Source organism: Phalacrocorax aristotelis, chromosome 4, assembly GCF_949628215.1.
Source record: "Phalacrocorax aristotelis chromosome 4, bGulAri2.1, whole genome shotgun sequence".
In the NCBI taxonomy this organism is placed as follows: Eukaryota; Metazoa; Chordata; class Aves; order Suliformes; family Phalacrocoracidae; genus Phalacrocorax; species Phalacrocorax aristotelis.
This window is the reverse complement of record NC_134279.1, coordinates 26,069,464-26,095,812: the sequence shown is the minus strand read 5'-3', so window position 1 is coordinate 26,095,812 and position 26,349 is coordinate 26,069,464. Positions and strand designations below refer to the sequence as shown.

The 26,349-nt window shown below is 38.0% G+C and overlaps 1 protein-coding gene across 1 annotated transcript in view; it reads right to left on the bottom strand.

Moving 5' to 3' along the window:
• The window catches only part of COL25A1 (collagen type XXV alpha 1 chain), a 323,987-nt gene that overhangs the window by 93,071 nt on the left and 204,567 nt on the right, over positions 1-26,349 (bottom strand). The window contains exons 6-7 of the mRNA XM_075090678.1: positions 9,198-9,224; positions 9,010-9,036 (exon numbers count right to left, since the gene is read on the bottom strand). Coding sequence (XP_074946779.1) covers positions 9,010-9,036; positions 9,198-9,224 — 54 coding nt within the window. The remainder of the gene's footprint in view (positions 1-9,009; positions 9,037-9,197; positions 9,225-26,349) is intronic.

Here is a 26,349-nt window from a genome sequence, read left to right as displayed (position 1 = left end):
CAGCACAGTAATTTTCAGTTACCTCCAAATGTAGCATATTTGCAATTTGACATTTTTAAAAGTAGAAACTCAAAACTCATATTAGGTTTGATTTATTTTGTCTTGAACAGAAAGGAGAGCTACGAATTAATTAATTAAGGAGTTTAATCAGAAAATACACTGGTTTGCCATGAAAGATTTTTTTTTCCTTGAGAAGAAAGCATTATGAAAGTTTTGTGTAGCTCCACACAAAAACATTTACGCAGAGTACTTCATAGCCCAGCCCCAGCATTCTCAATGCTTCCGAACACCACACAGACAAGTTCAAGAGTAGCTATTAGTACTGCAGATTTCTGCCTACGTAAACAACACATGAGAAAAGGAGACAACCCCATTCTTCAGTCAGAAGCTTAGTAACTTCTTTCAGTTTGTTCACAAGTAGGGCTCAACTGCCTTTCCTTTGCCCAAAGCAGGCATAATCTCATATATAATGGTCAGAGACATGCAACACCAGCTTGGACCTATATCACCTCCCCATATGTAACATGTGTATTTGGAGACAGCCAGAAGCACAGGAATATTCAATGGAACCCAGCAAAGAAATTATAATGGGTGCATAGTTCTCGCATGTGTGGGAGGCTTTAGAAGGCATTGCATCTTTTGGCATCCATGAAAAATAATGTTGGCACACAATGAACTTCTAAAAAGGCATAAAAAGAGCTATCCTTCCCACAAAATGAGTTCTCTTCCTTTCCTGTCACTCTGCTATAAATATAGCTGCAAATATCCCCTAGATCTGTTTTATTTTTTCTCTATCTAAAACTGTTCTCAACGATGGATTCTAAGTTACTCAATTTTCTCTTTATTTGGTTTGATTCTTGAACTGCACATAGGAAGGGCCCTTGTTCTACACCCTGGGAGGCCCTCACAGAATACAAAACAGTACAGTGATCAACAGCGACCACTGGCCCACTAAATTCCTCTGCTGACAGCAACTCAAGCTCACCCTGAAATGCTAGCTGGTTACAATTTCTAAATTAGCACATTTGCTGCATGCCTCACTGCAATTTTTGCCCAAATGCCAAGCAAAACACAACGCCTGGTGGAGGCTAACAGGCATGTGACCACGTAATGCAGTGTCCTGCTTAGCTACCTGGAAATGTAGATAAAGCCTCCTTATCCCCATACAACGGCTACTAAGAAAACTGAAGGATGCCAGAACATCATATCGTTCCATCTGTCTGATTTTTTGTTTAGATGAAATAGTTCTCCTGTCACATCCACCACAGCCTTCAAAGATGTAATTCCCACTAGCAGTCCTAGATTTTTCACAATACATTCAGCTTTGTGCATTGGTCTATGTGAGATCAATATTCTAAGGTCATCATAGCCTTGTCATATGGCAAGTATAACAACATTAAGCAACAGCATTACGGTTTTACACTATGCTGCGTACACTCCATTTTGACTATTGCATTTGCTTAGTATAGTAAATGTCACTATCCTCAGGATTTTCCTTCTGACCTGCCAATAAACCCAAGCTGCACAAGCTTACATGTTCCTGTGAAGACATGGTAAACGAGACAGGAATTACCACCTGCTGTTCACTTGCACTTCCTAAGGTTACAGCCAGCTGCTGCTATTTCACATCAAATCACACAGGCTTCAGGCCAGAGTGATCCTGACACTCTTTATGGCTGCTTTACCTTCCCCCACCACCACCTCCAGTTCTAATTAATCCCTCAGACCTAGTGCCAGTCCTGCAGCTAATTATTGTACCTGCCATGGGGAATACAGTGTTCGGTATCACCCTGTACGGTGCCATGGACTCTCAGCAGGAGCTCTTTTATATAATCCCTTTCATGATAACTGCTGCTTTCTCCATCAGCAAATCTGCTAACTAAAACAGTGCGCCACAACAAGACGAGGATCCAGGAATTTCTTTTCACTTAGGCAATCATTCAGCAAAGAGTTTTCATTTGAATACATTATGTAACCATTCAGAGTTTGTATTAAAATAATAAAAATGTAATGTTTAAGAACTAGCACAAATGGATCATTACAAAAGTGTTATTTGCTATAATGACCTCTGTATTTTCACAGTGAACTCTACCTGACACTGCACTCAAATTGAACAAATCTGGAACCAGCCAGCACTTCTCTATTTTGGTCCTAGTATTGGATGAATTTTCAGTGAGGCAAATATCTTTTCCACACAACTCAGTTATGAGTTCTGATGAGTGATCACCACCTGACCTACACAAAATATCCTTCCTGAAGGCAAACCTACTAGTCTCACTGAAACTGGTGGCAGGAATCCAATTAGCTTCAAGATGAGTTGGTCCTCCCCAAAACCAAGTTGGTTCTCACAGCAAAAATCTTCTGTCCTGGCTTACATTTCTCTTCAAATTGTAAAACCACTGCAATCATGTGAAGCAGGTAAGTGGTTCAAGCCACTTCTACGATATTTATTAGGACTGGATGAAATATTTTTAAAGAATTGTTTTCGATCAAATTGGTCTAACTCAAGTGTTCAGTGTTGCAGCACTTTTGTGGGATAGCTGCAGTTTGAGCTAAAACGACTACATGATGTTTTCTCAGTCACAGGACAGGGCTGTAGAAAAAGGAACAGGATGTGCAGAGACTTCCTTTCTCACCATTCCTCTGGCATTACTAAAAAGGGGCAAGACGCAAACCAACTGGTGGTGAGTGAAGACATGCATTGCCTAGATCTTAAGGCAGGAATGACAACATCCTCGTCTTGGGAGCAGGTATGTGGCACTCTCTCTAGAGTGTCACAGCTGTTCTGCATTCCCCAGGGGGACCTCAGGAGCCAAACATCAAAGGCATAGCTTGGCCTTGGAGAGTCATCCAAAACCAAAAGGATGCTCCTGTGTACTCTGAAAGGAGGCATATCTCAAGTCTGAGTGTCCCAATGCTTCAGACAAAGTTGGCAGCCACTATAGAGTTCTTTCCTAACCTCTTATAGTTACAGAGCTACAAGTTACCTTGCTCCAACTTATTACCCTAGTTTCAGCTTAATGGAAAACAGGGGAGCCACAACAGCCTAATACTAGTGAAGTAGAACAGATAATTAGTCCCAGGAATGGCGTAGGTAAATACCCCTGTTGCCTTTTGGCAGATAAGGAAACAAAGTCTCAGAAGTTAAATTAACTGCTCACAGACAAATTGGCATTAAACCAGATGTCCAGCAGTTTTCTCAATGATGCTGCTTTGGTGAAAGTTATGTTAACAGAAGGAATCATGAACGTTTTTTTTGCCTTCTTATTGTGGCACAATAACAGTATAGCTCAAAACAGCGGTTAGATATAGTTTATAACTTGAACTATAATTTGCTCTACCACAGGATAATGAATAACAGAAGAAACAACTATGTGGGTAGTCATACTGGTAAAGCATGAACCTAATGCAGCACCGTGTTTGTACTATATGTTTGAGGTAACACACAGTAAACGAAAAAATATGCTTTCATACACATATAATAATATCACTTAAGGGAATACTATCACTATATCACCATGTCTGCCACAGGTTTTGACAGCATATTCATATAAGTTAAATGAAAGAGTATTTAATCAGAACACAAAAAGCTGGGGACAATGCTGATTTATGCTAAAGAAAGCTACACAGTCCTTCTATTAAGGCAGATAAAGTTCATGGGCAGTATTTATAGCAGAAATTATGAGAAACTTCAGTAGGATATAAACAAACACCATCAAGGACAGTCCTGGAAGAAATTGGTGGAATATGTTTAAACTATGTAAAATTATATTTAATTAACATAATATTCTGACTATAAAACTATACGTTTTTGCTTGACAAGGTGTTGAATGAGGATAAAAATTAACAGCATGCACTGTTTGGGAACAAAGCCTCCTATTACATCACTGATTTACCTATATTTGCTACAGTTAGCGATACCTCCAAAAATGGAATCTTGCTTTTGGGGAAGGCAAGAACTCAGTTTATACATTACTGTCTATTTTGTGAAGCAAATCTGTTCCTCTCCACCCCAAAAATGTGCCAACTTTCGAATGAAGCATAGTACAAAATAAGATAGCTTTAAAATAGGGTGAAAAGTTAGTAATCATGGTTTAATCATCAGTCTAGTATTTTCTGATTTATGAATGAGGTACTGACACCAATAACATGAACATAGGTTTTCCATTTATTGTCAGTAGGAGCAGGAAAAGGCCCAAAATGTTTATTATTCCTTAGAAGCATATTAACTAATAATAATACACATGCATTAAAATGAGACTTAAAAAATTTTTCTTAGAAAAATCAGGTCAAAATTTATTGCTTGGCTATCTTAATTTCCCTTTAATATGGGACAGTTTATAAAAGTTGCATCTTTAATGTAACAAGTGAAGCAATACTTCAGTTTAAAAAGATAGCTCATATCTGTATTTAGTTATTTCAGTAAATAGACTGCTTCCAGGACTGTTTCTGTCAATATTAGATAATTTTTAAATAGTTTGCCAGCACAGAAGAGTAGAGCCTGCAAAATTTCTAATGTAAATCAACGATTTCTCTCTAGTGGGCAGCAAATAAGTAGCAAATGTATTAAAATTAAACAGGGAAGGGGAAAGGGTTAAGTAGAAAAGAACATTATACCACTACCCAAACCTAACTGTTTTAACAGTACACAAGGAATCTTTTTAACCTTCAAGTTAATAAAGGTTAACACAAAATAAACCTCTGAGTACCTTTCTTTTCCAGAACTTAATCTCTTCTGCTGAAGATATTTTAGAGATGTTATCAATTCTGTGCAGACCCAGCTGCTAAGAAAATTTACTTAAACACACCAAAAGGAGGAAACAGTTTTACGGAAATACTTAAGCACAGCTTCTGGGTGGTTTTTCTTTGCACCTAGACCAAAACCAATTTAAAGGTAGCTGCTAGCTGATGATTTCTAGACCTGATAAGCAAGGAATCTCTCATGTATCTGAACTAAAGGGCAGAAGATATTTATTATGTCATCTACAGAAGGATGAGGACAGACTGATTAAGACACTTAGTACTAGCTGTTCCATTCCCAAACATTCACCTCTGAAGATCTATTTCCTTTAATCAGGGTACAATCTTTACTTGGACAGTATATCCTTTGCAGGCCTACCATTATGAAATCGTAAAAGGCTTTTTTTTTAAACTGGGGTAGAGCTGAGCAACTGGAATTGAGCAGTGGACAGACATAAGCATTTCTTCTAATAGTCCACCGGCTAAAACCCATCATTTTTAATTTTGTCATCGCTCAGTACAGTAATGCCAGTCTCCATGGACATGTCATGAAGCCATGTCCTCTGCGAAAAGCAAAGCATCCAAAAGATTTACTGACATTATTGTTTCTTACACTGGTATTAAGGAAAGCTAGTTCTGCATTTGACCTAAATATTTAGTCTCCCAGAACTTTAGAGTAATGAGTAGACATCTGATATAAAAATATATAAAGAGATCAAACAAGCATTTCTTCAAATAAGATCAGCACTTTTGAATGCATGCACCACTACTTTATCTGTGGTCTCATGTGAGCAAAAGCTATATTAACCTGCTGCTCAAACTCACGCTCAGGGCATGAATTTTGACATCACACTACTGGAATGTTGTTTTGGCTCACATTTTCTACAGGCAGTACGGGCATAAGCAGATTAAGCCACATGGCATTATGAATTAGAGCCCTTATGCCATCTCTGTATGACGAAGGAGACTGCTCAACAGATTATGTCTGAACACTTAAGAAAACCCCCTCAGATTCTTTAAAAAAAATACAAAAAAATTAGACCCATTATTCTAAAAATATAAGTGCCTGAATTCTGGGCAGTATTTGCAGGGTCAGATTCCTACTAATGTATTAATTTATTGAATGTATTTTCAAGAAAACCTGAACTTCAAAGCAGTTCAGTATATACTCAACATGTCCAGTGACTGTCAATAAGAAGTTTTGAGGTGATTACTGTTTTTAAACTTCTGAAATTATTTCAGAAAGAAGGATGTCTCAAAAGTCTCAAGGCCCAAGGTAGAAACTTGGGTGGGGACACAAAGCAACAATTTCTTGTTTCACAAATATTTTTCTTTTCATTTCTGCAGGATTTTAAAAGTTTAAGGTCTCTCATCTTGACCTGGACAGTCTTTACATTTTATTTTGATTTCTTTTACTAATGAAAATGACTGGAGGAAATAAAGCAGCTTTTACAAATAACAAGGGGTTAATTTGAAATTTCAGTCATAAAAATGACTTGGAACAATAAAAATCTTTGCTAAGCTAAATGCTAGTTTCAGACCAATATGTTAAAATATAAACCCAAAGAAACTTCAGGCTCCTTATCTGTAAAAGATGAATTAGCTTTAAAATGTCTGTCGCTTTTTGATATTATATCCAGTCTACCTGCAAACTTGTCAAATCCAAATGTTGATGTCACTCTAGAGTCACTTTCAGGTACAATATTTCTCTAAAATAATATGGTACGGTATTAGCTCCAAAACCATTTATTTTACACAGGCAATAATAGAGAACTATGTGCAAAGGTAACCAACCAGGTTTAAATGGATTTAAGTTTCATTTGGTGCATGACTGGCTTGCACATATAATTTCCATTAATTATATTGTAAATCCCCTGGCACAGCAAGTTGAGCAGATTCACCCTGAAGACAGTCATCAGAAGAGATAACTGCTGTACCATGAAACATAAAATGGTCAGAGGCTTTGTAGTACTTATTACTTGTGAAGTACACAAGGCAAAAAAGGAGAAGCTGCTGCAGAACACATTCAAATGCACTTCAAAATAGATAAAGGGAAGACTGGGAAAATTATGTAAGTTATACCCATATCCTTAAAAAAGAGGTATGTTACTACAATATGCATTGACTAAACAATCAGTGAAGATTCAGCTAGTCCAGAAGGTGCTATTCACCACCTCTTCCTCTACTGCTGACTGTAGGGGCCTTTTCTATACTCAGATACAGAATTCCATCTCAACTGCCAGATGCTGCTGCAGATATCTTTGTGATGTCCTTAACTGTGAATTCCTTAGATTGGCTATTTTTTGCTTTTTAGCTGCACTTGATTTATCAAAACCACAAAGCAGCCATAACCATGATTTCTATGGTCCAGTGAGGACTCCACTGCCTTCCAGTACAGGGGGTATGTCTTGGTGAAGCAGGACACAACAGTCTGTGTGGCAGATATTCCACTGCAGTCCTTGCAGGTGTTCCACCTAGAAGATAACACTGACCAAACTTGCACCTTCTTATGGGTATCGACAACACTTCCAAGCCCAGGGACTGAAAGCCACACATGCTTAACCACGTTATAGTTCTTGCATCTTTCCAACATTTTGCCACGATTTCTGGACCAGTGGAGGCTCTGGCACCTTTGTGTCCTCCAGGAAACAGTTTTGTCCTCTGCTTTCCCATTTTATGCTGCCATGAGAAAAAACAGCACCATCGTTCCCTTGTGTTGATAACGTTTCTTCTGTTTTGTTGGGTTCGGACCTCTGGGTCTTTCCCTGGAAACATCTCCAACGCACATAATTCCAGATTCTTATCCTCAGCTGTGTAATAGTCTTTACAACATTGCTCTTCCATACTTATTTATTACTGTACCCCTCTGACACCACTGTCAAATTTGTTCTCCTGTTCTGAGCTGAATACCAGTTCTCCTGAATATAAGGTCACGTAGTGCAAGCACCTACGTGCAGACCTCTGACTTGTGCTTTCTGAAGGGAGCATCCTCTCCTAAGCCACAGGCACTGCTCCACCTTCCTCACGTTCCCCATGAGATTCTGTAGCACCGAAACAGCCAAAATATACAGCCCAGCATGGCTTCTGAGAGCTCCTAAATTTGCTTAGATGTTAAAAGGAAATTTTTACCTTCTTTGGAACCCTCAGTCTGTGTACGAGTTAGCTTAGGTAAAACATGTTCCTCACATTGTTACTCTCTACTTCCTTTGTATTTCTTTAAACAGTTTTCCAATTCTTTGTGAGTTTCAACTGAAATGATATTTAAAGCTGTTCACCAAAGGGCCTCTGTGTTTACAATTTGCACTCATATCACCAAGCATAATTTAACTCTGTAGGTAATGCGACACTGGTAGCATCAACACCAAATTCAGCTATAAAAGCATGTTATGACTTTAGATAATCTTGTTAACTGTAAAGTAAATAAGTAAAATAAACAAGACAAAAAAAAATGAAATTGCAAATTCAAAATATTTAACATAGTTGACAGAAAAAAAAATCCATGGAACATGCTGTTATGGCAAAATTTATAAATGTGTAACCGAAGAGAGTCACTATATCATCAGAACAATGTAACCAAACATTTTCTAATGAAGCACAGATGTAAAGAAGAATGAACTGGCATAGCCAATCTATCTGAACTTTCACCCCTGTATTCCTCTATTTCTCTATTAAAATAAACATGATACTTACAATTTAAAAGAAGCTTTATATTTCCACGACTACACCATGTTCTGTCTAACTGTCTGGATGTATTTACGAGGTGATAATATTGTTATTAATAAAAATATTAAGTACAGACATGTCAGGGAAAAAAGCTAATACATGCATACATGATATTTGTTTATAATTTGTTTATAATTCACTAAGTACATTTTACATGAAATCTAGAAGTATATTTACTAGAAACCCACCGGCCCTCTGCATTGTGGGAGCCCATGCAAGGCGTGAAAACATTGCTGGGGAAACTGAAAGGTTTGGTTAGGAAAGCCAGCTTTTATAGAGCAGAGCAAAATCACTGTGAAACCTGCTTCCACCCATAATGGGAACTGCATCTTTTAATGCATTACTTACTATTGGTACTCAAATCTTCCCAGACACTATCTGGCCATGTTCGGTATTACTGTCCTGCAGACACTTACTTCAACATGCAGGGTAAACGCAGCTAATAAGCATAATTAGCTCAGACAGTGTATTTAATTTAGTTTTGCACTAAAGACTAATTGCCTACTCAGCGAAGGGGAAGTGTAACATTTTTTTTAAGATGCTTACCCGAGGGCCCTGATCACCTTGATCTCCCTGCAAAGTGGAAAGATGAGATGATAGGTTTAACACAGCATCTGTGTGCTACCCAGCTCTCTTACATAATCTAACATTACACTGCGTCAATACAGTCTCTTTAGTTCATGCTGGGAGGGCTTTCCGTTCACCTTGTAAGTGTCACCCATACATCAACTCACCTTCTCGCCTTTTGGACCAGGAGGGCCCTGAAAGAAAAAGAAGCAAAGATGAATTACTGATACTGATGAAGTCCTGGGACACGGCAAGAAACACATCTGCGCCAACCTGTAATTTCTTCCTGACAATGTATTTCCTTATCCTTTTTCACTCCAAATGTCAGGGCTATTACAGAGATGGCTTTTTCACTGTATTAATAATAGGCACTGCGTGGTTATTTCTTGAATAGTTTGCTCACCCCATGTCCTGAATCCGACAACTTAGACATGCAAAACTATGCCTGAAATGGCAAAATTTCTATTGATTTCTGTTAGGGACAATACTTTATCTCCTGTCAGATAATAAATGTTTTCTAAGACTGTAAAACTTCTTTGCAAGTGCAGCTAATAAATTCAGAGGCATATAAATCTGTCATGTATTTTGGCACCCAACTTGGCTTACGTTGCCAAAGAAAAATGGATTAGGGAATCTAAAAGTAGTGTTTTCGTTCCTATCTTTGGCAATGCTGAAGTTGATGTTTAGTCTCAAGCACACTGTTTTAGGCAAAACGAGCTCTTTGTATAACATGATTTTGCAGAAGTAATATTTATTGTTACTTACCACCAGACAAAGAGTAAGGTGACAGAATCACAAAACAGTGAGATCCTTTCCTATTCCATTTTTATTGAGCACCTTCCAGAAGGCTACCAGCAGGTTTCTAAAGCACTAGTTTTCAGGTTAGTGTCTTGTGAATAAAAATGCTAGCAGTCTGCAGAAAACTGGCTGCTTACACAGTGCAGACTCTACCTCCAGATTTCTGAAAGATACGCAGGTGTTTCATTACCAAGAAGGACCTGAGGTACATATGAAAGCAGCTGGAAACAGAGAAGGAGCCATCCAAGCAAGCTGGGTCCACCGTTATAACAGAGAGAGTGTGTACTTGTGTCCATGCTCACATGCAGCACAAGAAAAGGTTGCCACCAGCAACATAGCTAGAAATAATGAAGTAAAACCTGGTTTAGCTGAGCACGTTTGGACCACTTCAGAATTTACACTAGTAAAAATTCATGTTGTTCACATAAATGGAAATGGAAGGAAGGTCAGTCTGCTGTGTATTAAAGATGTGATCAACCACATGCAAGTCTCTGATAATGCCTATTGTAGCCAATTTTCTGCTTATCTTTAAGGGCTTCTGATGCATGCCAAAGAAGAGCATCTGCTGCTAAATCTTTCAAGAAGTTAAAGCATATGCCCCTCCTTCCATAGCCTGCTGCAAAGGACACAGAAACACGTCTGCTACCTGACGTCCCCATGTCTCCTTTAGAAAAGCTGAGTGCAAATCATCTGCTCAATTAAGTATGACCCCTCTCCACTTTGTGTTGCCCTGCAAGAACTTGTCCTCTTTAAAAACAAATTAAACAAAATGACTTAAAGAATGGATACAACCTTGCTGTGCTTTTAAGGTCTCTCCATCTACTTTTATTTATACTTTATCCCTTACTGCCCCTTTCCAATGCACATGTTCATATATATACACTGGAAACTACATGTGGCATTGTCTACCGTTAGCTACAGACTCCACATACACTTGGACGAGACATTACAGTAGAGCACATTTTCAGCAGGCCCATTTTAAAACACACATACATGCCATCAAGCTTGTGAATTTGCAAACATACCATCAGTAACACAGTAACTGCGGAATAGGAAGAACTAAAATCACTCAATTCTGGCTGTTACTGCTTTTTTTACAGTGAACACTGAGCACAAGCTGTGCTCGTATGTTCTATCTCCTTGAATTATCAAACCACTACTGGCTCTGAATATCTTACTAGCTGAAAACTGCAAATAACATGACCCCTATCTGCTACAGTCAGAATCCTATTTCTTGGGTCTTGGGCGTGAAATTACAGATAATGTGACATGACCAAGACTGCAGACAGATGTTGGCTTTTGGATCATGCCGTGATTGCGGGAGTTGTTACTGCCTTCATCCAGATGCTCAATACCATTCTTATGCCCAAGGGTAGCTCTGCTTCTGATGGGTTTTGGCTCACAACTTTTCTGAGGCGCACCCACCACAGCTCTGCCAGCTGGTACAAACCAAGGCAGCAGAGCCCGCATCAGCTCCCTGAACTAGGCTGGCTCACTGGAACAGAAAAAAGTTAGAGCGTGCTCACAGGAGAGGTTCAGGCAGCAGATCTGCAGGGGTACTGGACTGTCACCCTGGTACGCCCGCAGCAACATGCTTAGCTGTCTCCGCCTGCACAAGCGGCCCCTGCCTCTCCCTGCATATTTTCTTCTGTTAAGAGTTCTCTGAAAGCACAATCCATACCCAAACATGGGGGTTATTTTTAATAAGACTGAATCACACATCAGTTATATTTTGTTCTCCTTTTTTTTGTGCAGGGTTTTCTGGAAATAACCTTTTCACATCATATTCAGAAATCGGGGGTGGAGGGGTTTGCTGCTCTGTATTGGGCAAAGCCAGCAGTTATGACTTCTTGGTGTTTGCCCTCCCTGAGTGCCACACATCACTGTTTCTATTAAGTCACCCTTCCAGCACACAAATTTTTCATACGAAGTCTTAATCAATATCTGACAACTTAATTGTACTAGAAGTTAAAAACAGCTTTTCAAAAGGCCACAAGAGCATTTCTAGTGTGAACATTCTCACAAGCCTCTGCACTTGTATTTGCAATGCTTTTGCTTTCCACAAATAATTGCAAACAAAAATAGCTCTTTTGGATGCTAGTGAAGAGAACCAGTGGGGTTTCATCAAAAAAAAATTAATGCAATTCTTTCATGGCTTGTTCACCCATCTCTGGCTCTTCCCCCATTGTTTCAATTGTTCTCTATTGTTTTTGCAACTTTAAAAAGAAAATTCCTACCCTCAGCCTTTGACATCTTCTTTCCATTTGTGCTGAGAAATTCTCCCAAGGTTTTTACTGCAGAATTTATTAGTGTGTGTACACTGAGTGGAGGCAGGGAGGAAGAAAAATCTGAGGGAAAGTAGGGTTTGCGGGGGTGGAGTGTGATTAGGAGACAGATTTGTTTAAAGGAGGGCAAGGTTTCTTCTGTTTAAGGGTATAGACACAAAGAACAGAGTGAGTAAAATATCACTAGCTTTGTAGGCCGCAGCACAGACATCCTGCTTTTTTCCCAGGGAGACTTCTGTGCTTTCGTTTATGAGATGGCAGAGATCAAGCCGCTAGCTGCTGCACGAATGTGAAAGCATTTTGTGTAAGTTATATGAAACGTCTGAGGTCAGAACATTTCTGAAATAACTTTACAGTGTTTTCACTGGAAACAGAGGCTCTTTTCTCAAAGTGTAATTATCTGCTCCAGACTACTATACATTTCCAAGGAGAGTTTATAGCCTGTTTCACATAAGCAAGGCCTTTTAAATCACAAACACATGCAAAATCTGCATTCATAATTAGGCGACAAATACTACTGTTTTTAAAACAAGGCCTTCTAAAGCAGACGGAAAGGCCTCCAGGCACCTGCCAGCTAAGAACAAAGCTGAAATCAGAGTCAAATCCATTCATCAGCCATGTTCAGGATTACTGGCAGGTGACCTTTTCTTTTTTTGGCGATCAAAATCCCATTTCCATCCTCTGATGAAATCTTTACATTATTATAAATATGTATACAAGAAATAGAAGGGCAAGAGAACGCAGTAGTAGAAAACATGAGACCAATCCTTGTGGTCTTCATTCATACAACCCTTAGGGTTAACTGAGTGTGATCAGCAGGATTCTTCACACAGCTGGCATTTTATAATTTATTCCATGAAAGATGCTAATTTTGTATTCTACCCGTTGCCATCTTTATAGTTTTGCAACAGTTATGTTCAAAGGACCTCTTAAAAATGCAGTATTTGATTTATATTTGTTTTCCAAACTTTCAAAATTATCTGAATTGTCTTATAGATATATTCTTTCAATATTCCTACCTTTAACTGTAATACAGGCAGTTCTACCGTGACTCTACCAGTAAGGCTCCAAGCATTGAAGGGAAAGTAGAACTGAAAATAGTATGGGATTCTCAGGAAGGGGTTCAAAGAAACAGCAATGTTTCTACGTTCTGCAGAAAGCTCCAGAGTCAGGGCAGAGGAATCCAGGTTTTTAGTGACTGTTCGACAACCCACATGATGCCACCGCAAAAAGGACCTGCCAGTGCCCAGCACAAGCTGGCCACACCAACCAAGCAGAATCAGCTGGACTGTGACAGGTCCAGGTCCCAGTGGGGCCATCCACCTTCAAGGCTCCTAAGGAACCTGAGATGTCAAATCCAGCAGCTCCCATCAGACAGAGCTACCATGGAAGACATAGGTAATAGTAATCTTTTAGACTCAGTCACAGCTTTCCTACATTTCAACCACAATAGCCATAGCCTAAGGCAACCTGGCAGCTAGAGGACTGAATGTAGCTTGCAGTATTCAGCCTTCATTTTCATTTGGGATAAAACAGCATACAATGCATTCATCCCTACTAGCAGCTACAGCATCAACAACAAGAGTGTAACTGGCAGAGTAAGGGAATAGCAGCCTTGTGGGGGTGAGCAGAAAAGTGAACCAGACAGTCCAATGTCATCCAGACAAATTCAAAAAGGAAACCAATTTGCCAACTTAGTTTAATCATGTTTTTACAAGTAAATGACATGCCATATGTTGCCTAAGTTAATTCAATTCCTGCAGTTTATTTTGAGGGTAAAAGGCGGTTCCAGCACATAACAACAAAGTATTCAGTTACTAAAGTAAAAGTTTTTTCTTTCTTTGAAATTTGGCTCATGACTTTCACAAATTACAAGTTCCTAACTGGAACAACAATCCCTAGTCTAACCTATAGCTGCTGCAAAATATTAGGATCAGATATGCTGAATCATAAGAGGCTACACAGAGTATTATGAAACACAATACTATTTCAAAGTTCCCACACTCATTTTAGTCTTGCGTCCACTCTGCAAGCCCTGAACTACTGAGCAATGTGGTTTTGGCATTTGCTGAACTTGGCCATGTTTGCAGCCAGTGTTTACATACGCCAGTTTACAATGCCAACATCTCACCTTGCATCAATTTTACAAGTCCTTGCAAGAATTTCCAGTGAATCTGAGCAGATTCTACCACTGAAATTGTATTGCCTTCTCTTTAACATATTTTATTCTTCCCCTGGGATATGACAGACTTATGGTGAAAACTTTAAAGAAAAAAACCAAACCACCACCCAAAAGACTGTTAGAATCTGTCCTTTGCTCCCCTTATATTCTCAAGTTTTAGTTACAATATTCCAAGGCAGAGAAAAGGAAACCTGAATATTTGACACAATAACCGTGCCTGACTTAATAAGCGTTATGTAAATGGTTGTAACCTAAGAAACATAAAATTGATATATATAATAATCTAGATAAACAGCTCAGTTAACATTTACATCAACAAGTAAATTGTAAGTGAATCCTGCTGTAAATTCATACAACCATATTCAGAAGTCAGTGATTTATGCCAATACATAAATCAGACAAGTTCATAAACTGCAGGCAGGAGAACACAATCTACCCAAAATGCATCAAGAAAGCATTTAGACTGTAATCTAGACATTTATTTCTCATGCAGTGCTCTTGCTATGATTGGGATGGGGTGCTTTTTTGAACTTTATAACGTTGCTCACAAAAATTGTCAGATGGCATCATAAGCTGCAAAGGGGTCACTGCTAACTGACTAGTTCAGCACCCAGGAAAAAGCATAAGGCTTGGTGTCCCAAGTAAGAACCTGCTAAAGGAGGTCTCCTCGTCCTTTCTCTGACATACTTGTTTTCTTTGATTAATCAATCTGCTGTCCTCTTCCCCCTCTTTTTCTCCCCTTCTACAAACACAATGTTTTTCTCTGAAAATCTGCAAAACTCAACACAAATAGCCTTATAAAGATTCCATGGTATGGAGAGTATCTGACTACATACCCATTGCCTGAGCATGAAAAATCAAGGATCAGCTTTACTATTGCCACAAATGAATTTAAGGCAACATTATAATCTGAATAAACTGTTAAGTTTCTTGTGAATTGAGTAGCTGCTGCACATGCCAGTAAGACCAAAGATATGGTGACAGAAAAACTTGTCACATTATTAAAGAAAATAACTTTTGGTAAAGTTAAAAGCCTCCTGACTACCACTTACTGCTCAATGCACCGTAATACATGTATTTCCTGAATCTAAGCCCTCATTGCCTTCTCCGCAGTGCATCTTCCTATTCTGCTACTTGCTAGATAAGCAGTTTACTGATGATATTAGAGTTTTGATGCAATACTGTAAAAAACACCATAAAGGAAATCCCACTCTACTAAACATGTAAAACAGCACATAAAAACACAGCTGGAAAAAATCTAATATTCCTAAGTTTCTCATTTTATAAGAAAACACCCTGAGTTTCTGTTTTCCATAATGCCATAAGTGCAAGGAAGATACAAACACGTAATCTTGGTCACATCAAAAAGACAGAAACACATAAATCCTTGGCTGGTGCTCAGAACTGCAGGAAGACATTTGAAAACACAACTGATAGGTGCCCTACAGAATCAAAATTCCTAAAGCAGACTGAACAGTGAGCTTTTCCTACTATTACTGCTACATTTGTTATTTCCAAACCAGACCCAGGAGTTTTTTTGAGTTCAATCCAAGATTTTAAAAATATTGTAAAAACACTGAAACAAAGTACCAGTTTCCGTGTTCAATATTTGGTTTATAAAACATTCAAAAAAATGTTTTTGATACAGACTGGTTCAGGCCTCCTACTTTTCCACCAATCCTCCAGCAGATCCCTGTCTCATTACACATCCACCTGAAACTTGAGAAAACATCACGTTTTATCTCAGAATCTTAGAATCTATCTTAGAATCACAGAATCATAGAATAGTTTGGGTTGGAAAGAATCTTTAAAGGTCACCTAGTCCAAATGCCCTGTAATGAGCAGGGACATGTTCAACTAGATCAGGTTGCTCAGAGCCCCCTCCAATCTGACCTTGAATGTTTCCACGGATGGTCATGTACAGCCTCTCTGGGCAACCTGTTCCAGTGTTTCACCACCATCAACGTAAAAAAATTTCCTCCTTATTAGTCTAAATCTATGCTCTTTAGTTTAAAACCATTACCCCTTGTCCTGTCACAACAGGCCCTGCTAAAAAGGCTGTATGACTGAGACTAACTCCTCAACCTCCAGTATCTCAGGTAGGCTGTTCTGCACTCCTTTACCTTCACAGAGCTTTCCTACTTCTTCCTCCTCTTCCTTTGCTGCATTGAGAATAGACACTTGGAGTCCCCATCCATCCTATACTAGACTACTATGCAGCAGATTATTTTTGTATCCATGTTATGTCCTCTCCAATAGGAATATACATATCTGTGTGTGTGTCTTCACATGTGTGTCTGCATGTGTGACCATGCTGGTGGTGGAATTTAAAAACAAGGCTGAAGTTCTGTTTCAGCATTCACTCAGTAGTTGAGCGCTTATGTCACAAGTGACAGATAAATTAATAGCATGGCAGCTATGAAGCAGGCAAAAATGAGCCTGCTATCAATAGATGAACATATTTGTTATGAGTCATGGGCTTCTTGATAAGATTCAATAGTTGACAAGATTCAATAACAAGAGAAAGTGCAGTTGACTAGAGCCTTGTACTTCCATTAATAAATATTCACTGCAGTCAACCAAAATGATGCCACAGAAATTCAAGGAGCAATGAATTACACAGCTATAAAAAAGCATGTTTGATTGACAGGAAGACAAAAGAATGAAATGCTGCTTTCAAATTTTAAAATAAAAAGAACCAGAACTCAAACAGTTTTCAAGGTAGATTGCTTCACCTTTTCCTTAGAAGAACTGCATTTATTGTTGTGTCAAACTACTGAAGCAGGAGAGAAGTTACAGCTGTAAACAGCTTTTATTGCCACAGACTTCACACCTTTAATTTTGCATTGAACATTAAAAGGGATATGAAACAAAGGAGAAAAAATAACTAGCACTGCTTAACCTCCCAATTATCCCCATTTATTAGAATAACAACGGCACAGTACTACTCCAGAGGAGTTTTCTGCACTCGCCAGTGAGGTCTGTACCAGTAAGCAGCCAACAAGCAGACTGTACTAATACAGAGCTATTTTGCTCAAAAAGCCTGGTATCCTTCTGCCCCCCTGGTTTAAGCAGATGCATTAGGTATTGATGCCTTGAACTCGCTCAAAACATTCCACTTTATGGAAGCAATTAATATGCTCCAAAACCAAATGAGAACTTGGGAAAACAATAATAAAAAAAAAAAGAAAGAAAAAGACTTAAAAGGAAGACCAATATAGTGTGGTGGAACTTAGGGCTTATAAAACTGCAGGAATCATGGAAGTACATTCTGGCTTTCTTTCCCAACACAACAGAAATTGAAAAGAAAAAATCACACCTCCTGCCAATCAAACTCATGAAATGTTTTTCCCAGATTTTTCAGATAAAAACCTATACCTTTAAATATTTTTTATCCTTCCTTCGGTAGATTTTTACCCATAGGCCAGCTCTCATTTATTCCTAGAAACTTATTAAGAGAATAGCTCCTCACTGGGAGATAACAACTTCCTGTTATTTTCAGAAACAGTAGTTCATATTCTAATATTTCAGTCATTTTTTGCCTAAAACTTGAACAGTGGCTTCTGTAATTCAAAGACCTCTGGTGCCACCCTGATTGCTTAGTGGCCAGGTAGATAATTCAGCTGAAATGACAGTATCTTTTGCTCATGTGGTCTTTTTTGTTTGACTTGAAAGAACCCTTTTGATGAGGACAACAGGCCAAGCATCAAGCATTTTGAAGAAAACAGACAAAGGAAGAAAGCAAGGGCGGGGGGGAGAGTTCAGAGGAATGGAGATTTGCCACTGCCAGTTACTACCTACAAGAGAAGTACCTGTGGTCATTGACAGATGTCTTCCAAGCTCCCTAGCCTTCTGGATCTTTCAACTTTACTGTCTCCATTACTACTGTGTAGCGAAACAGCATACAAATACCTACCAGGCAGATCCTCCTTTGACCAGCAACTGGGTCAAGGAGAAGGTTTATGTTCTTCATTAATAGATGTTGCATAGGGTACAGCTCTTCAAAAAAATCATTACCACACAGAAACAAATGATTGAAATACCTGAAAAACTCTCTGTTCTTCTACTTGAAATAAGGACTAGTTTCAAACCAAGGCAGCTAGTGAAATAAAAGTAAGCCGAATCAAGGGAAAAAACACCAGCCAACTTTCATATATTCTCCCACTTTGCCATCTCTCTCTTTGGAAAAATTAAAAACAACCCAAAATCTGTTATTGAACACAAAGATTAATTTAAAGGAAACCGCTACTAAAAGCCCAGTACCCTTTTTGAAGATTTTTGGCCCATACCTGCTATCATATCAAGGTATATTTACATTAAAGTAATAAAGGCTAAACTTGTGAAAATGAGCAAAACTGGATAGCTCATGTACAAATAAGGTTTTGCAGCTAACATACATTTGCTGTATTTCAACACTAAACTTAATTTCAGCAAAGGGATTTTAACACAGAATTTTAAATAGGGGAGGTCAGTTCCATTCTTCCATTTACTGTGGTGAATCCACACTTGTTTCAGTATCAGTGCCCTGAGTTTCATTCAGTATTTCAAAGGCATATCATCCTGTACATGCACTGTTTTTTATTTTTCAAAACTTTACTACTCAGTACAGGATACATTTGCTTATTCAAGGTAGTAGAACACCAAAGAAAGATTTAGATATTCTTTTAGAGTCGTCTGCCAGCACTACTATAAAATGCTACTGTAAAAGAAGGGGTGTGTTAGATTACTTAAATCACAAACTGTTAAAAGAAAATGGCAGTAAAATATTAGTATAAAACCATAGCTGTGCAAAATATAGCCCAAGGGATAGAAAGGCTTCTGAGACTGCAATATAACCTCCACAGATTAAGAGCAGTGAAATTATTTCATAGCCTAGGTAACTTTTGTAACTTGAGGGATATGCTAGTGCTTGGGAAAAATGTATTTTAGTGAAATACCAACACACATTTCTCTGAGGATCTTATCCTTTCTTTCTTTTCTATCCCCACTTTGCACATCCTGTAGTCCCTTAAATAGTTTCTGTGCATGCCAGGCTCCATCAGCACCCAAACAAACCTTTTTACAAGAACTGCCTGACAAATGTAACAATAAAAGCTACACTGCACGATTCTGTCTGAGGCAACCTGTAAGCGCTAGGTTACTGCAAATGTCTCTGAACTATCCTAGCTACAAGTCATTGCTAAAAGAGGCAAAGACATGACACTCTAGAGTCATAACTCTAGTCTTGATGGGGATGTGTCTACCCTTAATCACAGTTTAATTTATTCAAAGTCAATGAGTATATAGAAATAGAAGTGCATATAAATAGCATGTAAAATAATATATGTGCTACAATAAGACAAACAAATGCTAGTAGAAGAACTAAGCCTTTCATTTACCTTCCTCAATTTCCTCATCTACAACAGGGGAAAACTACAATGACATACTTCATAGAGCTATTTGGAGAACTGTTCAGATTTGTAATGTTTTAGTTGAAACACTGGATAAATGCAAAGGAATTTTTATATCAGCTACAAACATACACATACTTTTATGCAGAGGCATATATAAAAGTGAGATGACTGAAGATATTTTTGTAACCTTTAAGGCTGGCAACATCTTTCTTTATACAGGAAGCAATTTAAGACAACATAAAGTTTATTAAAAACAAAACAGTTTTCTCCTCAAGACTAATAGTTTGGTCTACAAAATTCAGAACATCTTCAGGGGAAATTACACACATATGGATATGTATACTTAAATGGATATTCATTCTTTTTGGCAAATGATCACTAACAGACATACTGTGCAATACAACTGGCTTGTATTTCTGAAAATACGTGATTCTCTTACATGTTTCTCAGCAGCTCACAACTCTTGAATGTTACTGACAGATCTCAGCAAAAAAGATTGTTAGGAAACTCCTATGGTATTGCAGGGACAGACAAAGCATTTTTCAAACGTTAAAACTCACAATCAGAATGGACACTTCCATGCCATTCTTACTAATAACACTACTGGCAGTACACAAAATGCTCCAATGAAAGGAATTGCTGCGTTTTCTGTTTTTTCTTCTTTCTCTCCTCCAAACTTGACTCATACTTACCAGAAAGAATAGCATATCATCACAGCTCTTCAAGCCCACACAAATTCAGTATAAAGAACCTGAAGCATTTCTGCTAACTTCTAAGGTTGTTTAAAGTCAAATTTCAATTGACAAAAGTGTCACGTTATAATGGAAAATACAAATTTTGAAGCTTTAATCTGGCAGCCTGAGATCCAAATCTTCCAGGTCTGCTCTAGTTTGCAGGACTTCCAAGCTTCCAGCACAGAAAGTCACCAGGGCTCTGGACTGATAACGGGTGATCAGGAAACTGATATTTTGAAAACCTTGTGAAAGACTAAGGTCTCAGATATCACAGTGTTATCTTTAAGTCACCATAAGGTTGATGAAACACACATTTTTATAACTCTTCATTTAATTTTTTTTTTTTTTTTAAAGCTAGTGAAACTACCGGGTTCTGCAACAAATTGAACGGGAATTCAAAGCTGATATACAGCATAAGGATCAGTAAAAACAATAAGCCAGTAGGAGTTTAATATTGAATTAAAAACACATGCAGCAGGATAGTAAAATACTATATAATACTCTTGAATGCTGTGCAATACTTTGCTTTGACATAATTCCTAATAAAACACAGAAAACACTAGTGTATTTCTGCCATCTGCAGAATAAGATGAAGAAAATTCAAAGGTCATTTGATAAAGAAATGATTTACGAATACAAGAAATAGTTCAGAGTTCTTAATTATATTTTGACAACCCTTTGTACATCTCATAATGAAACCACAGTACTAGGCTTGCAGTTGCTTTTTTGTACTCATATGTACTCTGTTAAGCTAAGCAATGCTATACCAAATTAAGGATTACAAGTCATTTTAGCTTCACAGTTCTTCACTTGCTGTTAGAAGATCTAGTATGCCCTGGTGACAGCTGCAACTTCTAGATGAATAGGTGGAACGCCAATGTGTGATTCCCCATAACACTTATGCTAGCATATGTAATGAGTGAATCAGACTTTCATGTTTATTTTATTAAAACAAACCCAACTCTTTTCAGAAATTAATGATGCCACCATAAAGAAAAGTTGGTAACACCGTACAAATAGAAATTTCTCCTTCATGTTTTCTTTTAGAGTTTTATATATTATTTTATATATTTTTTTAATTCTAGGACTTGATTTTTCACAGCAATGGTACCATAAATGGTCACCATGTGAACTCTGAAATGAGAGGATCAACTTCTAGAAGTTTTGGGCCAAACAACTTAAACTGTTGCAAGAATCCATCTTCCGAGCTTTCTTCACCTACGGCATAGAGCTATTCTGGAGGGAGATCTTCAGGTTTAGTAAAAGAAGCCACCCTCATAACAGAACCTATTTTAAAAGGGCATCCAGAGTTGACATTACCATGCATGAAGAATCATTACCACAGAATTCTGTACAATTAATATTCTTAGTTTTGTGTTTGTAGACAATCAAAACCTAGTTTGAATGGGTAACTGTTAACAGATTTCAAATCTGATATTTTTCTGAATCAGTAAACAAATCAGAAATAAACTACCACTTCCAGGAAATGCTGTGGAACATTTTAACATCTTCCTATTTCAGCGAAGATTTCCAGAGACAGTTACTGAAATCATAACTCAAAAGCATGCCTATGAGAGTAGGTAAAGGAACGCAGTTGCACAGCTGGGGTAGGAGTCTGGCCTCTGCTTTGGCCATCTGACATTAGATGAACAGAGCTCTAACAAGTCTGATTATCCCAAACTATGTTCATTTAGCCAGATACTGCAGGGAAGTCTTTAATCTGCCATTAGAGGCTCCTTCACAAATCCTGGCAAAAGGGTGGAAAAGACAAATAAAAAAACATGTTGGTAGCAGAGAACAATACCCAAGGCTACAAGAATTGTCCTTGTTGATGCCTGGAACTTACTCCCCTCGGGCTTTTTAAATTATGTCTGGTGCTTACTTAGTCTTGGTACAACTGATAGTCCAGCATAATTTGCCCCTGAATATCTGACTCTGTGCTCTCTTCCTTACAAAGCAAAGAATCCTCTTATTTGCACTAATGCCATCTGCTTAGCTGAAGGGGCATTTAACATCCACAGCTCTCCTGGTTTACACGCGTACATAAGTCTATCAGGGGAAATGGAAGTGTTTTACATTTTAGAAGTGTTTGTTGTTGTTGTCAATTCCTTTTAACAAAATTAACTTCTGCTTTATTACATACAAAGCTGAGAAAGCAACAGACTTTAAAACAATTAAATACATAAACTCCTTTTGGGAAGATATATTTCTTACATCTTCTGTATCATAAACATTTATGTACACATCAGAGAGTAAACGAAGTTTTGAGCATGATTTCTCCTTCTACATTCTCTGATGTGGTTCAAAGTGACTGAGCTATATGGCTATAAACCTGATGGGAGACAAGAGCTAGATCCTTGCTTCTTATCTGGCAACTAACATAAAATGAAAAGCCATTATAATGGCATTTGTTTCTTCAGGTTCAAAAGTCAATACAGGTAAGTGTTTCTTAAAAAGACTGCACAGTTTCAATAGTGTTCAGGAGTTCTATTACAGCTTTAGAAAGGAAGGAAAATGTCAAACAAGTGGTAAAGCTCTGACTGCTAAGTACATGAGACTTAGTACAAGCTTGTTTACAAGCTCAGTTAAGATTAATTTCTGATCTCAAAATTGATAGCAAAATGTTATTAGCAGCAATGGGATCAAGTATTTGGCCTCGTTATTGGTACATAAGCAAGTAAGACAAAGGCTTTTACATACTGTGGCTGTCTTCCTATGTCTGCTGGGCCATTAGATGAGACTAATTATTTTTTTGAAGTGACTACAATCATCTATTTCTACCACTGTACATAAGCCCAAGCTCCCAGGCTAAGGCCAAGCTTATTTTCATTTACACAGGTATAACTAATTAGGTTGGACTTAATGACAGTAGTTGGGAGGAAATGTGTGGCATGCATATGAAAACTTAGAAACTACAAATGTTTTCAACTCACTGAGGAAGAATTTCTCTGAAATACAAATAAACCTGTTAGTTATTCTCTTTCAGTACTTGTCCTTCCTTAACAAAGCCTAAAACACCATTCATTCCCCTTTGAAAATACATTTACTCCTTAACTTACAGTACCTGACTTGAATGATGTCAAGGTTCTATTTTGCTGTATTCAACACCCACTAACATTGGTAATACCTAGGGCAGGACAAGGGCAATGCAGTAGCATTTTGCACTGTTTACATACTAGTGAAAACAATTCAGAAGAAGCAAAAAACTGAACCCAAATCTTTAGATGCAAAATGGTATTTGGCTCCCTTTAAATGAACGATCATGGCAATTGGGAAAATCCCCCATGAATTTACACCAACTTCTAACTCACATTCTAATTTCTATATAAGTAATCACAGTTTTACATAAGGAATTAAGAAGAAACTAAGACTCACAAAGTTTACTGAAGGAATTTCATAACCTACACTGAACTAATGACCTTATGGCATCTGACAATGTACATACACACATATAAATATACAGAAAGATAACATCACTCCATATTTGCCTAGAAAACAAAAATTTGAGTGACTGTACCTATTCTTTGTTAACAAACTCATTGTTTGACAGCAAAATCTGACCTGCAACTCGTAACTCAAAAGCAGACTAGCATTTGCATATTCAAACTGAGTCATACAATCCTTCAGCAGAATCAGAAGTTTACAAAGGAGCTTAGGGTATCAGCTGCTAGAATAAGAAACACCCCACAAGATCATTCTCTAGAGTGTGAACAGCTGCTGGCCTGGGTACAACCACTGGGCTTCTCCCAGGAGCAGCAACTGTACTGCTCTGTGTATCTCAAGGTGATGAACTACTTTTCCAGCCTTATGCTGATTCTGTCCTTCACAAGTGTGCTTGCTTCCTTCCCCCACTCTCCACACAAGTAGAGAGATTCTAGGCATTCCTAAAGGCAAACTGCTGGGGACAAGGAACATGGAGCTTAAACCTCAATTGATGGTGATCAGAACAATTTACGGTGGTCTGACAGGTAGAGACCACTTTACAGCATTAGTCAACAGGATATATTATGTACCTTGCCCATCGCTTAAAAAGCCATCACAACACATACATGATCACTCGACCTTATCAACCACCCCAGTACTGAATAGCATGTCCTAACTGAAAGGCGTATTTAACAAATCTTGGAGTGCAGATGGCTATCCAAACTACCAAAACTGAAAGGGAAACTCAACAGGACTTATTCTTTACACAACACCCCTCCCATCCTTCCTGCTGTTAGATAACATACTCAACTCTTTTCTAAGGTCTAGGATGCTCTCTACCATCACAGTGTTCTCTAGGAAGTGATAAACAAACCTCTTACATACACTGCTGCCATCGAAAACCAGCTCGAAACTATGGCCTATGTCCTGCTGGCTATTTTTCTCAGGCCTTCACAAAAAAACAGAAAACAAGAAGTTAAAACGGTTCCCAACAGGTCTGTTGACGGCATAAGCCAGTAATAGCCTGTCTAACCATGAATCAGAATCTCTGCCATCAGAAATTAAAAATACTCCCGTCACATAACTCTGAAGCTTGATGGTGAAAGACACACACACACACACACGTTTGCCACCAGAATTGCTCTGGTAACCCTTTATCAATGCACACAACACCGCAAAATTTCAGACTGAACTAATACCACTTCCACAGACATTTCACATACAGGAAAACAAGAATCCCATTAAAACAAGTATCAATCATTAACATTTTGTCCATTTCTAATGCAGATTTGAATGGTTGCCAAAGAGAAGGGAGAAGCATCTGTGGGACTGCTATACCTCAAAGTCCCACACAGAGAGCAATCATGTATGCTGGCATGAGAGAGAAAGTATTTTGCACTAGAGATAGGCCAGGGAGAGGATTCTGCCACGAGGAAGAAAACGGTTGATTGACTGAGACAAAGTCACACCGAAACACCACCCTGCCACATTTATAGTTGTTAATAGTTTTACTTCAGGAGGATTTCATAAAGGATCATTTTGTCTTCCTTCACCATAATACTAAATGCACTGTTTTCTAACATTTATATGAACTTGACTTCTAAACAACAAGCTTTCTCTCTTTACCCAGATAGTACATTCCTTACGGAATTAACTTTAAACTGGAAGCTAAACACTGTTCTTTGACAAACATGAATACAGCCATTAAATTAAAATAGGAGGTGTATGTGCAGAATTTGGTTGTATAGATTTATTGGAAAAATAAACCTTTCTGGCACAAGATAATCTAAATACATATTTACATTCTAAACAAGAAGAAGTAGGTATTTTGGGGGGTCACTCAAAAGCCAGAATTTAAGTTTCGGCAAAAATATTATTTGAACTTCTACAAAGATACTCAGTTTACATGGTATTTGGAACAGCTTTCTTTTTATTTTAAACAGAAAACCAAAATCATATGAAGGTACTTTATTTTTTTAAAAGGTTACGCTAGAATTGTTTAGCTATTGATCATGGCCTCCACCTTTCAGAGATACAATAGAACCATGAGCTTTTTCTGAAAAAAATGCTTGTGGGTTGTAATAAAGCTTCTTTTTACTTAAAACAGGAAAACATGAAACAAAATTATCTTTTGTGGTGTATTTTTGAAGAAAAGAAGCAGTAAAAATTCAAAGATAAAAAGGTAGGAGGTGTCACCGTTCCGTTATTCATTTATATTTGTACCCAGTAATTACGTACGTGTTGAGTGAATTTAGTATGTACTTTCTGAAAATCATAGCAAAAAAGAATAGGTGTTAATAAACACTGAGTGCAAAAAGGATTAGAATTTATCTTTGATCACAGTGTAGACTTACAAGGCTATGACATCAACAACTTTCTAAGTGCTTCTTTTGTCAGCGTAGCAATTCTGATCTTTGAAGCCAGGAAGCCTTTACTTACTGACCAAACTGAGAAATACTTTTCATTTTGGATTTCTCATGGACACAGTTAAGTCTGAGGAAATT